General features: G+C 48.0%; 1 protein-coding gene across 4 annotated transcripts in view; it reads right to left on the bottom strand.

Moving 5' to 3' along the window:
• Nucleotides 1-299: 299 nt before the first annotated feature.
• The window catches only part of SAMD4A (sterile alpha motif domain containing 4A), a 227684-nt gene continuing 212199 nt past the window's right edge, over nucleotides 300-15784 (bottom strand). For 2 of the 4 annotated variants that reach the window (XM_025391587.1, XM_025391590.1), the window contains 3 exons: nucleotides 9152-9259; nucleotides 8979-9062; nucleotides 300-4738 (listed from right to left, as the gene is read on the bottom strand). In XM_025391587.1, coding sequence (XP_025247372.1) covers nucleotides 4710-4738; nucleotides 8979-9062; nucleotides 9152-9259 — 221 coding nt within the window. In that variant the 3' untranslated portion in view covers nucleotides 300-4709. The remainder of the gene's footprint in view (nucleotides 4739-8978; nucleotides 9063-9151; nucleotides 9260-15784) is intronic. The other 2 variants (XM_025391588.1, XM_025391589.1) reach the window with 1 other exon arrangement.

The raw sequence follows: 15784 nt of genomic DNA, 5'->3' as shown, positions 1-15784 counted from the left end.
CTGCCTTCTGGGTTTAAGTGATTCTCCTGCCTCAGTTTCCCTCGTAGCTGGGATTACAGGCGCGCACCACCATGCCTGGCTAATTTTTTTTTTTTTTTTTTTGTATTTTTATTTGTATTTTTAGTAGAGACAGGGTTTCACCATGTTGGCCAGGCTAGTCTCGAACTCCTGACCTCAAGTGACCAACCTGCCTCGGCCTCCCAAAGTGCTGGGATTACAGGCATGAGCCACCGCACCAGGCCTCAGTTCTTATTTTCTATTCAATCATGTATGTTGAAAAAAAAACTGACACACACCAGTGTTACAAAACCTTGTATTAATCATTTCCCTTCACTTTCAATATAACGTTGATATGAAATATAGCCATGATTCTTAGTTACATGGGAGGAAATGAATAATAAATACATTGTAGCAAGTTTAAACCACAAGGGTGTTTCACTGGTAACAACATTTGAAAACTGTACACTTGCAAAGAACAGCATCTTCAAACATTAGTATATCTGTATATCAGTAAAGCTTTTACATGTAACAAACATGCTCTTTCCATATATGACAAATTTAAAAAATATGCATTGCTTGGCAACATGAACTAGGCAAAAATATTTCTTTGTTCACTAACTTTATACAGGAAAACAGGACGAAAGGCATGCATGTACAATACAGATGCCTGCACAGGGCATGCAACAAAAGAAAGCTTTTTAAAAGTCAGCTTACATTAGGCATAAATACATGAGGATTATATATTAATAAGGGAGGAAGTTTTCTGTTCGACATTATTAACATTCCTGTTTTCTTCCTATTCCTCCCAGAGGAATACACATTCACCTTTAAGTAAAGATAAAGGAATTACAAAAAAATAAAACTCACTTTGCAAACATCTCTGATGACTTGTAAAAAAAAAAAAAAAAAATCAACATTAGTGTTATCACAGCTCCATGTGCAAATTATCCTTCTGCAGGTTCTTCTTGTAACAGGCACACCCAAGCGCCTTGGTCAGGCTGCTTCCCCAGGCCCAAGCTGGAGCTAACTGCTATAGACATCTCCAGGGACCAATGAGACCGGGCCTGCTTTTTGTCCCCTCGCCCGCCTTCTGGTTGCATGCCTTTGCATTCAGCCCAGCTCATCCCCCCAGCCCAGGCTCCTGGGGAACACACATCTACAACCTTGCACCGGCAGTAGCTACAAGAGGTGCAGAAGAACAAAAGACCCGGAGAAGGCTCCCATCCCGTAAAAGGCAGCCAAGGACACCTCAAAAGAAACCCTTGTTTCCCTCAGTGTCTCTTCAAACGAATGGGAGAGAGGGGGGTCCAGCTGTAGCTCCAATCCTGAGTACCAAAAAGGAACCCTCAATACACAGGATTTGAGAGCTCGGTGCAAAGAGCCGCCCCGACAGGCAGACCCAGCCACGTCTATTTTGCTTGCTGGCTCTCGTTTAAAAAGTGAAAACTCAAAAGCATGTGAAAAAACAACAACATATCAGCAGCAATGTTTAATGTCTTGTACACAGTTCATGTGTTTCTTCCTACTGTTTCTGGTAAGAAGCCACTATGAATAAAAAGCACCAATAAAACATCATACATGATAACAATATTGTAGAATACCACTGTCCCTAGGACAATGTAGAGATGCCAAGTACACACTGCTTAAATCAGAACAAGGGGGAAAACATGTAGTGAAATAGATTTTACTCTGAGATTTTAAAATTGTTACTATTTTCTTAATATAAAACAGTTGCATTTGGTGGGGGTCAATGGGTAAATACAAAAAAAGGCACTGCTGCTTTTATTACTAAATATCTGACTTCACAGCCTTATGCATGCAACTGTTTGATTCTTTTATAAATAAAATTCTTTTGCTTTAGGATTTTTAAATTGAGCTGTATACCTGTAGTCAACACAGGACTCAAAACAAGGTGGGGACAGGCTCTCAAAATTTATCAAACACTCAACTTAAAAAAAAAATTAAAACACTAATAGCAAAACACAACTAAGTAGATAAATCTATACACTGTCAATGAAAAATAAGCTTTTCTTCTTTAAAAAAAGAATTATGTTGTTATTAATAACAGACTTTATCATGGTTACCAGCCATAGCAAGTTAATAAGTAACATATCCAAAATAATATCTCTAATAATCAGATAACCATTGTTTCTATATTCAGTGAAGGAATAAATAGAAATTCAGATTTGCAAATACTTTAAGGTCTTCTTCCTTTTAAAGGATTCATGCGAATGTGATTGTGTTCACAATCTGTTTTCTGAATAACATGAGTCTTTATGGATATATGTGTTTTTGCAGCAGATCCGAATGCTTTCCTTTCTCAGGGAGATGTGTAACACCATGGTTTTTTCTCCTCTTTATTCGCTTTCTCAGTATCCTACAAACCCACATTCGCAAACCCTCTGGTCTTACCTTTGGCCTTCAACCTTTGACCTATTCTTCCTGCCTTACATGTGATCATCCATCCCAACACATTCCCCAAGTAACACTAAGCTTGTTTAGAAAAGGGATGTGGGGGATGAATGTTAATGGCACTTGGTTAAAAATAATCAACTAAAAAATGCCATCTTTTTCTGCACATGGATTTGCATCTTTAGAACTTAGTCACCCAAGGAGAGGTCTGAAACTTTTTTTTTTAAATTCATTGCATGAAATTGTGGCTTCAAGCCTTCTATGCTCACGAAAGGTTTTCTATGGTTACATTGTTCTCACCTTCTTAGACTCAAATTGACTTCAAAAACCTGGTGGCAGCATCCAAGACTGGGTTGGGTGTATGTTTTTGATCTTGAAAGTAAAAGAAAATTGTTCAGATTTCATTAAGGCCTTTTAGGTCTGTATGTAGTTCATTAGCTTTTAAAAAAAAAAAAAAAAAAGACAGTGATTTCCATAGTCTGATCTTCTGAATTTCAACTCTGACTTCACATACACACACACACACATACATACATACACACACACACACACACACAAAAAAAAAGGCACCCGACTCATCCATGTAACAAACAGGTCTTGTACCATCTCCCTGATCTTGCCTCCGGCCCAGCATTCATACCTTCATTTACACAACCTGATTTTCCACACAGTTAACTCCTCTTTGATTTCCTCTAATACCCTCCACTGCGTCAAATTCTGAAATGTAGCCTTTCTTGCCCTTCATAGACAGAGCTATTACTTTGTGGTAGGTACCATAGTTTCTCAATCTCCCACCAAGTAACCAGTGTCTTTTCCCTCCCCTCTGTGTGGATGGATAAATCAACCAACACAGCAAATCCCTAATTCATACTGTGCGGATAGCGCTGTCATTTCCATCGTGAAATCAACCTTTCCTACATCTTTCATCGCCCACCGAGGATGGTGGGGCTGCGCCGTGTGGGCCAAACATCTCCCTTCCTGCACTCTCTGGCACTTGCTGACGGACCCTCTGTACACTGTTGCTGGGCCTTTCTTCCCTCCTTTTCCTCAGCAGTGATGGGTGAAGTGGATGCAGCCTCCAGGCTCGAGTTCCTACAAGCGATCCTAATGTAAAGGTTTTGAGCTCGTTATCTGGGTATCAAACCTCTCACAAGGGGAAAAAGTCCATCCTTGCCTCTTCTCCTCCAGTGGAACTTGTACCCACCTGTGTGTGTTGGGGGCAAGGCTGGGAGTGACAGGATAATGCCCCATGGGTGGGGAGGAAAGGGAGGGAGGCCTCTCCATGACATGCAAATCCAGCACAGAAAGAGGCTGCAGGATTCTTTGAGAATCTCTGGGTGCCCTGCGAGCAAACCCATAACTGATCACATGATGTCCTCATCCTTGTGCACTCACCCAATGCTGTGCTCATTCTGGCCACGTCCATGTCCTTCAAGTCCACCCCCACGCTCCTCCCGCCTAACGGTGAAAGACGGACAGCTCAGGCCTACGTGACTGCATCCATCTTCCCAAGAAACAGAGCTCAGCAGCCGTTTTAAAAAGACACTCTGCTGCTCTTACAAAAATAGAGGAAGAAAATGAATCCATAACAACAACAGATCCTTTACAAAAACCATAGTATGAAGAGAGGTTCTATCCAAACTCTTTACACATTATGTACCCTTTAAAATTATTATGTAAACAATACACAAATCAAAGTTTAGCTGAAGTTTTGTTGGAGGGAATTTCTTCCTTCTTTCCCCCGTTGCCATGGGCCCTCTCCTATGGCTGCTTCCAGCAGGGGCCTCAGGGAAATCTAATCAGGATTGGATTGGATATAAAAGGCAAGCCACTATCTTGCTTTGGGTGCACATGCCCACAATATCCTTCTGTGGCCTGCCTGTAAAGCCAGGCCTTCCGAGAAGCCTCCCCAGGGCCAGGGCTTCTGCCGTCCTCTTGTGTGTCTCCTATCTCTTTCATGGCAGTACTCTTTCCCCTGCCCCCTTTCCATCCAGGGAGCTACCTGCATTCCCTCCACTCCCTCCGCCCCCCTCCCAGTCTCATAATTCCCTAGAGACCCCTCCCCACCCCACACACCAAACCATCCCATGACAGAAACAAATGACAAAATAACCAACCCCAGGTCTACTGATATGTTTACGAGGATGACCTACGCTCTCACAAAATCAAAACGGGAGAGGGACCAGGGGAAAGGCTGCAAAGTATCTTGGAGGATTCTGTGCAACCCTGAAGATGGCGGACACTGGACCCGCAGCAGTCGATTTCACGGCCAGCGCGGTCACTCTCATCTTCAGCTTCTAGATTGTGGAGGTCCGGTCAACCCCGTCTGGGAGAGAAAGCAGCAAACAATGGGCACAGGTGAGCAAAACAATCCTGTTCGTGCCCACCTATGCCAACGCCATGCATGGTGGGCCTCCTAGCCTCTGAGGGCAGAGAAGGGCTCCTGTGTTCATGTGTTCATGCATTTATATGCCCACCCACACAACATCTGGGAAATAGCTATTTTTGCCAGGAACCATATTGAACCTGAGAACCAAGATGAAAATTTCTAATCCTCACCTCCCTAGTACTTATATTTGAGGGTAGACACAGACATGTAGCCAGACAATAATGCTGTATGTGATCATTGCTATAACGATCCAAGATAGCAGGAACATGGAGGAAGGAATGATGGCTGCCCAGTTGGTCTGGGAAGTCAAGGAGTTTCAGAGAGATACAAAGTGACTTTTGTAGCTGGTGCTGGCAGGAGGAGGAGGAGGGTGGGGATGGCGTGTGGTGCACACATAGGCAGGATGGTAGGTCATCCAGTGGTGGAGCTGAGGGTGCGTTGGAGGTTTAGGATGAAGGGTGGGGAATGGAGTAGAGGAGATCGGGTGAAGAGCCAGGCAGGGGCTGCGACAGACACGCAGGTGGACCTGTCTAGCTCACATCCCTTTCTTTGGCAGCCTCTCCTTCTCACCCCATGTCTCTGATGAGAGACTGGGGACAAGCTAGCTGTGACCCTGTCCACAGCTGAGCAGACCATGAAGGATGGATACATCTGATCCAAACAAATCCAGATTCTCTGTCTCGAGAATCTGATCAAAGGCAGAGATGTCTGAGGTAGGTGCTGTGGGCACTTAGAACTGAACAGTCTCTGGGAGGTGGGAGAGTGCTGAGGCCGCCCAGAATCTGCCACATCTACATTTTGGAGAAGTGGAAAACCCAAGCTACAGAGAAGGCAGGCGATACGCCCATCAGAGGTGTGAGGCCTGCCCGGCCCCTTTTTGGCTATCTGCTTACACATGGATTCTAGGAGGGTCCCCAGGAGCAGACCATAGGGTCTTACATACCATGAACAAGAGCTTAGAGGTAGGTAGTTGGGGAATTATAAGCAGTAGAGTAATCAGATTTCATTTGAGAATGGTTTATCTGGTAGTTGCATCAGATAACCTGAAGAAGGATAAGGCTGGTGGCGGGTGGACCAGTTAAGAGGCCCCTATAATGGTCTGAGCCAGAACTGACAAGGGTCTTTTCCAGTGAGCAAAGAGAGGCATGGATTAGCCATCACAGGCGGTAGAAATAACGGCATTCAGTGACCACTAGATGTGGGTGAGACAGGGCTGCGGGGTGCCTCCCTGGCTTTGCTGATGTCCCAGTCCAAGCCCCAGTATCATAGAACTGGTCCACCAGATGCAGCATCTCTGCTTGGCAGAACTCGGGTGTGAGAAGGGAGTGGCAGTGTGTTCCAGGGAAAGCTGGAGGACCCAAGTGATAGAGGGGGCATGCTGAGGCCACCACAGGGGGTTCCTGGCCTCCTTGTGGATGCAGCCAGGCTGGCAACTCTGCCAGTGGGGCCTTGGAGGAGAAGCACTTCTTCAGTCAAAACTTCTGAGATAACTGTAGGTTCACATGCAGTTGTAAGAAATAGTCCAAACAGACCCAGTGTACTTGTATATAAGTTCTGTATGATTTTAGGGGAGACTTTAAAGAAAGGAAGCAATGGTCCCTGCATGTGTCAGTGGTGTCAGATCACCAATCCTAGAGGCCAACAGATGTGAGCCTCTCTTCCTCCATCCCTGAGTCGCAAGCATCCGAACCTCTTTTACTGTGCTTTCCTCTCCCTGCCCATTCCTCTTCCCATAAAATGACTTAATTCATTGGCATACTGTCTCCAGCAAGGTCATCTTTCCTGGCATCTGGAAGGGGTCGGCCAGGAGAGAGGCTCTGTCATATTGGGAGGGCACACTGCCACTGTGACCAACTAGGCCACCCTGAACTTAATTTGCATTCTCTGCTCAGGAAACTGCTTACGAGGCTTCCCACCAGAGGGGATTATTGGGAAAAAACACAGCAATAAAAAGGCTTAGGAGATTAACACGATGAAAACATTAGCAAAAAACCCATCAGTTCAGAGAGGTTTTCTGTAAAAATAGAACAGACTGAAAAAAATGAAGTCTTTTTCAATGAAAACCTTCCTTTAATAAAGAGCGTTTGGTATTCTTGCTGCTAATAATGATAATGTTAGTACTTAGCAGTTTGATATGAGCCTCCAAAATGCCAATTGTCTGAGATGTATCAAGCCCTGGGAGAAAAGGTCAGTTCTATCAGTTCTCCTTCTTCTCCGGTCAAAACCAGTGAAAGACTGAATCAGTCCTCCACCCAGCTGTAGAGCAGGGGAGCACAGGGACTTCCCTCCCCATGTCAGAACGCTGGCAGGCGCCAGCTCAGGGGACTCACTCACCAGCTGCCATCCTAACTCTGGTCCCAGGGAGACTCTCATTACTACTTTTAATTGAGATATTTGCATATCATAAATTTCACCCTTTGAAAATACACAATTCAGTGGTTTTTAGTACATTTGCAAAGCTGTGCAACCCTCACCACTATCTAATTCCAGAATATTTTCATCCTCCTCCCTTCAGCCCCTGGCAACCACTCATCTACTTTCTGTCCCAGTAGATTAGTCTATCCTGGACATCTCACATAAATGGAATCATAATGCTCTGTGGTCTTTCATGCCTGGCTTGTTTCACTCAGCATGTCAAGATTCATCCACTGCGTTGCATAGGCAGTACTTGTTTGCTTTTTAAAGGCTGAATGCTGTTTCACTGTACGGCTACACATTTTCTTAAGCCATATTCATCCTTTGGTGGACATTTGAGTTGTCTCCCATTACTCATTAGGGGGCTGCTGACCCAGTCTCCTCTATGAGGTAAAGATGAGCTGGTGGCACCTCCTGCCGGAGGTGCCAGGGATGGCCCAGTGATGTTCCTGAGATCTGAATGGCCAAGGCAGAGAGCAGTGGTTCGCAAATGAGGCTCTTTATAGAGCCCTGGGGGAAGTCATAGAAGGGGCTGTGTCTTCCCACCATCTGTTTGGTGAAGCCCTGTGATGCCCTTGGAAGGCCTTCAGCTCCCCCTGGTACGGAGGTCAGGTGGGTGTGCTCCTGGCCCACCTCTCTGCTCCATGCAGAGCATTGATCTATTTCACATTTGGTTTCAGGATAAGATTGTGTTTGCAGAGACTAAACATCTAACAACCTTAGGTCTGGAGGACAAGGCTCTCTGAAGCAGCAGAGGATGGCAGTCTTTTCCTCACACTGCCAGGGGTGGTGCACATCTTGGCTCTAGGTGTGCAGACAGCCCTTCTCTGGGTGGGTAAGTGTGTGCAGACTGGATAGGGCTATTGGAAGGGCTCATAGGAGGCCTCTCTGTGTCTCTGTGTCTCTGTGGCATAGAGCCTCCCAGGAAGCTGGCAGGAAATGGCAGGCATCTCTTCTCTCCTCTGCCTGCCAAGCATTGTAAATATCCAGGCCCAGAGAAAGGTACCCGCCTAGTACCAGGAGGGAGCTGAAGGCCTCCCAGGGCTGCTCCCAAGCATGGCTTCCAACCAAACACACGCGGGAGCACGGCTGCTTCTGTGAGCTGCGTGTGGAGCTGCAGCCCTGCACGGCACAGCCCCCATTCCTGGCTTGGGCAGTGGATGTGCAGGCCCCTGTTAACGCAACCTGTCCCTGTCACACAGGAAAGGACACCTCAGCCTGATTTGGGCTCCAGGTGTCAAGAAAGCTGTTTGCAACTGGGAGATACACAAACAAGCTGGGTTTTCTGTTTTTCAAAAATTCTATTTTTAGGGCAGCTGGGCTATGCTTGGACCAGGCTGGGGGATCTAGTGCACAGAAGGGAAGCATCCAATGTTGTACGGGATATTCCCACTAAAAGCCATGTCTCGTGTCCCTGACTCCTCCAGGACTGGCACTTGGCTGGGACAACTGCTGTGGTGTGATTCCCACGTGTACCGGGAGGTGGAGCTTCTGGGGACAGAGGGACAGCTCTGATCTCCAGGTCCCTGACTCACCTCCCAGAAAAGGAGGAGGAACAGGGCACTGGCCATTGGCATGGTGCTGCTGGAAAAGGGTCCAATAGTACCCTAAGGCCACTCTTTCTCCCTGTCCCCTGCCTATCCCTCCTTGTCCTCCCCCAGTTCTCCTGAGCTCCTGCCACAGTGTAGACAGCAGATGGCCAGAAGTTCTCCCAGGCACGTGGTAACAGGGACATGGGGACGTACAGGAAGAACACACTCACCTCCCAGGGCGTGTTCGGTCATACTGAGGCACAACGACTCCAGCCTGTTGTTGATGTCAGGTTCGGTCACGGGAAGCTGGAATTCTGCAGGGGATAAAGGGTTATGTTGGTGACAAGGAGGAGATAAGCAGGGTGCCACCTGGTTCCACCTGCAAGAGAAGGGTCTGGTGTGCCTCCCCGGGAGGACTTGGGGACTGTCAGCGCTGGCATGGAAGGGGCTCCGCTCAGGCTCAACCAGCCTCTAAGGTCTGTTAAACACAGTCCACTGTGAACTTGGGAACCTGAAACAAAACAGAGACTAAAAATAGCTGGTCATGTCACAGTCTGTGCTTCCTCTGCTCAGAACCCTCCAGCGGCCTCCCATCCTGCAAGGCCCCGTGTGATCCAGGCCCTTGTTATCTCTGTGCCCTCACACAGCTCTCTCCTTCCTTTACTCCGCCCCAGGCCCCCTCCTACCTCAGGGCCTTTGCACCGCTGTTCCCTGGAGTGGTTTCCATGGCTCTCCCTGCCTTTACATTTCTGGCTCTATCGTCTCCTCAGAAAGGACTTTGTTCCTTGTATGAGCCATGCCCCCACACTATCCCTTTCCCGTGCTTTATTTTTCTTCATAGCCTTCGCCCGCAGCTATCATATTTGATATTTGTATTCACTTTCTACTGTCCCCCTCCCCTGACCCCGCTGAGTGCTCAAGTGCTCACCTCATTGGAGCAGAACTTAGCTCTGCCCCCTGTGCCTAGAGCAGGGCCTGGCCCGCATCTAGAGCAGGGGCGGAAGGCCAGGGCCCGGCGCACACCTCTTCTGAGTGCGAGACCACGTAGGGGGCTTTAGGTGTGTGGGCTCCTTAATCCACCCAACAAGCCCAAGTGGGGTTGGGAGAGGTGAAGCCACGCATCAGTTACCCAGTTCACATGGAGCTGGGGCCAGGCCGCCTCTGACTCCAGAGCCAGGCTCTGCCACCTGCCACAGCAAGGGCAGGTGATGGTCAACACCCTCAGCCTTGAGGGCCTCTAGAACCAAGGGCTGAGACGCCCACTCTGCAGGCAGTAGGGGCTCAGCTCCCACTGCCCGACAGTGCTGTGCACATTCTCACCGCAATCTCCCCTCTATCTCCCCAGGTTCCAGTGTCGCCTGTCGTGAGCAGGAGGCAGCCCCTGGGAGCCGCCTCGTCTCCCCTGCTGGAGCTCTCGCTGTCAACACCTCCACAGGCCTCATCCGGTGGCGACTTTAAATGTCCTCAACTATCTAGAAGTGCCTTGCGGACAGTGATGATGCTTCCCTATCTCTCTGAATCTCCCTCAGCGCCCGGCCCTGGCCTTCTGCCTCATACATGTCTACTGAGTGAAGAAAAAGCGAAAGAAGTAGAAGGAAACTCTGACAGCTAAGAGTTGTGAAATCCCCCTTTTTTTTTTTAAACATTTTGTGACACTAGTTTGAAAAGAATTGCAAAATCCTACAGGGAGAGGCAGAAAAAAAGTCCCAGAGGCCGTGTCCAGAGCAGGGTGTGTTCCAGGTGACCGAGAAATCTCCGTGTTGCCACCACCTTCCTCCGTGAGCCTGGGAAGCTGTTCCCTGCTGAGGGCCTTAGCTCTTCTACTTGTCAAGTGGGGAAAGCATTCTGGGGTCCCACTGCAGGCTACCTGCCTGCTCCTTCATGTCTCCACCAAGGGAGCACATGGGCCAGAGAGAGAAAGTGAAACGAGGTTGGTGGCTTGGCGGGATAGGAAACTGAAACCAGTGGTTAAACCAAAGTTTTGTTTTCCTTGATTTGCTACACATCAAGATAAATCTCTGCAATGTGTGTTCCCATTGTCCGCTAATTCAGAGGCAGATGTTGCTTCCGTTATTTAAAAATTGCAAAGAGAAGGCTGGCAAAATGGAACGCTATGGAAAGCACCAGAGAGCTGACTGTGTTCTTCCTGACCCATGTTCCGGCGTCGATGGGTTTGGAAGACAGCCGTGCCAGTTCGTGAGCAGACGGAGGCTGACTGAGCTTCCAGGGAAGTGGGGTGCCGCAGAGAATGGCAGGAGTCTCCACCGCCCCCACCCACTAGTTGCTGTTAGAGTAGGGTCGGGGCAATTAGACAATTCCAGGGGAAGAGATTTTAGTATTTTCATCCATTCATGTGAAAATCATATGCATGCAAAAATTAGCAGTCTTCAGGGTGTGAAATCTATAAAATAGAAACACAATTTTATATATAGCGAGTTAGCAAATATGAAAAAAAACAAACCTCAGCAATTATAGCCATCCATATGCTCATTGTAAGATTTAGTTTACTCTCCAGCGCTCCCCTTTAAACAAACACTGTGGAGAGATTTGGATAAATAAAGATGCTCGACATTTGGAGAGAAGTGTTTCAGCTGCAGGATTTCTTGCCAACACGCAGCAAAATGCCATTTTCCAAGCCTGGGATTGCGTGTTCCAAAAAGGGGGCTGAGAAACGCAGGGCTCTCCGCTCCAGAATCCCCAAACCTTCGTGGCTGCTCTTTTAGGTGGGAAGTGGGGGTGTTCGCTCCTTCTCCCCAGCTCTTTGCTTCCAGGCGCTGGGGAGCCATGACCCCCACCACTCTGAGTGGCTCTGAAAAATTCTAAGTCTTGGGAGAAGCCCATATGTTCACACTGCAGAGTTTCCTAATAGTGTGACTTTTTAATTGTGTATTTGATAAAAACAGATCCATGCCATCTCGCCGCACGTATAAGACAGACCAGTTGGGTGGAAAACAGCTTCCATCTCAGGCTAGGAACCCTCAGCCGCATGGGGCTTGGTGCCCCAGAGGGGCATTCGGGCAGCTCTTGCCCCACAGACCAACGTAAACCACCAGGCCAACCCTTGCTGTGGCTCCTGTTAACCCTGAGGGCCCGTCTCATTTATCCCAGGCCCCTGCCCCTACCAGCCACAGACCAGGCAGATGGAGATCTGAGTCCTAGGAAGGCAAAAGTTAAGACCCCTTTTTAACTGAGCCTCCTCTGCTGTTTCCCAAAGGGGGCATGTTTCTTCAGCTCAGATGGCATCTCTGAGGACCGTTCCAGTATTCAGTAAGGACCCCCAGTTTTGGAATCCCCAAGGTCTCGGCTGACTTGAAACATTAATTGTATCTTTTCAGAAGTCTCACATGTATGGAGTAGTCCTGTGCTCAGGCCCAGGGTCAAGAAGATTCCGGAAGAGAACGCTACCCATCCCTAATGAGGTGTTGCTGTAGCACCCCCCTGAGGAGCCCACAGGGCTTGTCCTTGGCAGTAACCGTCCATCCCTACTGGGTCTCATGTGTGGCACCCTTGGTACAATTCTGCAGTGCTCTTTCTCCAAGGCACTGAGGGTAAGGAGCCAATTTCTTTAGGACTTTAGAATAAGAAACAGGCTGGGGAATTCCAGGAAAAATCTGTAGAATCCCATTTTGCCAATGACAGCTGAGGCAACTCTGTTGGATAACTAGAAAGGTGTGGAGTCTGGTTCACTGAGGAGCAGGGCTTCTAGGAGGAGAGAAAGCAGGGAAGACAAAAAGGGACAGAGAAGTGGGACCTGGACCACTGTGATGAGATGAGTAAAGAAGAAAGGAAGACAAGGGAACTAAGAAGAAAGGGGGAGGATGGTAACAAAAGGGAAAGAAATGGCATGGGTAGGGAAACAGAGGGGCGGGGCAGCAGGCAAGCTGAGGATGGCAGAGACGGCCATGGAGGGTGGCAGGAGGGTATGAGTAATAAATGGCATCCCTGAGTTGGCTATGGGAACACACCTTTTCTCTGGTGGCCTCCTAACATTCCTAAGCCTGCAGAAGAAGGTCAGTGCCTGTGGAGGTCCTCTGGGACCAGAGCTTTCACAAAAAGTGATGGGTACATGGTATAAGATGATATTGTACCATCTTGCCCCAAGTTGATGCTCAGAGGGAGGAGGCTGTGGGCCCAGCTGGGTTCTTGGCTATGACAGAATTGATTTATCAATCTCCCTACCCATTGTCTGCCAGTCCTGAAGAGGGATGTCTGCCTTGATTTATTGGAAGACATGGAGGAAATATTTATCCAGTACTGTACGTGGGTCCCTGTTCTGGTTTCTGCCTCTGCATGGCAGCCCCTTCCACTCCCTAATGGACCCAGTGCACCAATAACTAACTCTCTATTCTTTCTAAAGGCAGTTCTCTGGAAGGAAATGAAAAATAACAGCCTGGAGTACTGTGCTCCCAGATATATGCCGAGTGCTTACGGTAGAAGAATCCCAATTGTGAGCTGGTGCTTAGAGGAGGTTTGCTGTGGTGAACAGATAAGTCACACCATGAAATGCTGCCACGTGAGGCGCCACTGGACCCAGCTCACATCCAGCTGGTTCACTACCAAGGGTAGTTTGCATGTGGCTTTGGGCAAGGGAAGGACGAGGTTTCCAGAAGGCTGTGCAGCCTACCCTTCTGAAGGTTTTCCTTTGAAGACTGCTATGGGGTTCCCTGCCCTTTTCTGTTAGGCCCTCCAGAGGGTAAAGAACCTCCATGATCTCCTACTGTTGAGCCAGAGCCACTCCAGGATCCTCTCCGACTGGATCCCAAGGACAACTAAGCCCGGGTCAGTAGGAATTAATTGCTTCCAAAATAAAGGATCCCTCTCCAAGCAATTTCCAAACCAATTATCTAGTTGAGAACACACCCTGCCTCCATGAGGAACGTGACCATTTGCACAGGCGCCACACTAGTTTTCTGGTGAGCGTATTATACCTCGTAGTGTTTCCTATTCATCTCCGGCAATAGCCACCTGAAGGCTCTCCTGGCTGGTCCCAGGAAACAGCTAAAACTTGTCCATGTGGAGGTGGAGTTTGCAGTGAGCTGAGATCGCGCCACTGTACTCCAGCCTGGGCGAAAGAGTGAGACTCTGTCTCAAAAAGAAAAAAAAAAAAATAAGAAAACTTGTCCATGTGGGAATAACATGAAACACCACTCCCGAGGGGCCTCCAAGTGCCCGTGAATTGTGTAGAACCAGGAACAAGGGAAGTGTCCTGTAAACCCGAGCAAGGTGACTGATGAACTGATCCGCAACTTGGAGGTGGGTTCTAGCCCTCTGTCTTCTCTGTATGAGACGTTTAAAGTCTCCCATCAGTAGAGTTATTTTAGGTTTACAGAATCAAAGTATCCTTCAAATGCATTGTAGTCTTCAAGATTTGCCCAGTTTACAATGGATTCTCTGAAGACATCTAACAGCCAGGAGGAAAACATTGCATTCATTGCATGATAACAGTTTTCTGAGTATTTACTTTTGGGCTGGTTACACATCTCAATTTCATTTTGTGTTCGCTATTACTCCTGTTCATGTACAGATGAAAGCCACTTTCTGACTTCCTGACTTTTGCTGTCCTGACATGATATTTGTAGTCTAGTTTTAACGCCTGGCCACAAGCCCCGGGAAGTCTCCATAGCGAACCAGATTGCACTGCTTCGTGTGGAAAGGCCCATCTGCAGAAGAGGCTCTGAATCCAAGATGAGGACCCTGACTCTAGGATGAGCCTTCGTTTGGACCTGCTTGGAGGTCAGAGGTGTTGTCCCTGGGTAGGAGGCTGCCTCCTTGGGGGGAAGGAAAAGTCACTACAGTGACGCGTGGCCTTGACAACCAGCATTTGATTGGCAAGGGCTGGAGAACCGCAACCCTGTGCCCTTAAGCAGGGACCTTCTGCAGCCTCCTTCCCCTTCAGCGAGGGATCCTGGGTCCTGGGTCCTGGCCAGGCCCTGCCCTGTCGTGCCCTTTATGCATGTCCTGGAAGAGCCACCCAGCATGGTGCTGAGCATGCTGGGCAGGCCCTAGGAGTGGCTCCTGTCCAGCGCTCAATGGTTTATTTGCAATCAGGAAATTTAGAGCGGGCTTTTTCCTGTGCTTTGGCTGTTATTAAAAATGCTGTGTGAGGACCTTTAAGGCCTTGCTGGAAGTGGGTTTGTAATACTTGAGAGATTAAAAAGAACACTCAAAGGGTTCCAGAGTTTTAAGTCCAGTATGTGAAGCACATTATTTAGAGACTTGTAGGTAACTACAGTCTGCTTAAAGGGGTTGTGCCTGTGGGCTAGGAAGGGGAGGGGAGAGGGACAGTCACTTTTGCTTAGGGCCCTTCTGTATTATTTGATTCTTTAGCCACAGGAACAAGAGGCTTCATATGAAGAGTGAAAATGATATTAGGTTCATAGTTGCCCTGAGCACAAGCCAGCCACTTGGCACTGCTGTGAAACAGTGGAGCGGAAACAAAGGTATAGGTGGAAGATTCTATCAACAAACCCAAAGTGCTCCGGGACGACCCAGCTCTTAGAAGGGGGACTGTCTGGACCTAGTTTTCCCAATTAAGATGGAGAAAGCTCAGGGAAGATTCCGTATGAACAAAGAGAAAGGCTGAGAACTGGCAAAAGTGGCAGGAAGAGAAAAAATCAAGAAGGCCTTGAGAAGGTATAAAGAATTGAAGACAGCAGTCACTCTGCTGGTGACACTGAGGCCAGGGTGAAAGACCCATTCAAGGTGAAAGATCTCCTTGTGTGCAGGACCTCTTCAAATCTTGTCCAGAATCTCTTTTATTGGGAATGGATTCTACATAATTCTGTGTGAAAACAGAGGATGGGATGAAAGGACCCCGGGAAAAAGCCTTCACAACCCCCAAATGTTGTCATGTTTCTTCCCAGGAAAAACAATAGCTACATGTATAGAAATGGAGAAAAGGAGCTTTAAAACAAAAGTGAGCAAATAAGAGTTTTGGAAGTCAAGAAGCAACGTGAGCAGGCTTCTGCACTGGGTGGCTGTCGCTCCCCTCCCTCACATGCCGTTCCCAGCGGCGGGTCCTCTCCTTCAGCGTCCT

This window comes from Theropithecus gelada, chromosome 7b, assembly GCF_003255815.1.
Source record: "Theropithecus gelada isolate Dixy chromosome 7b, Tgel_1.0, whole genome shotgun sequence".
NCBI classification, from domain to species: Eukaryota; Metazoa; Chordata; class Mammalia; order Primates; family Cercopithecidae; genus Theropithecus; species Theropithecus gelada.
This window is presented reverse-complemented; position numbering and strand designations above follow the sequence as displayed.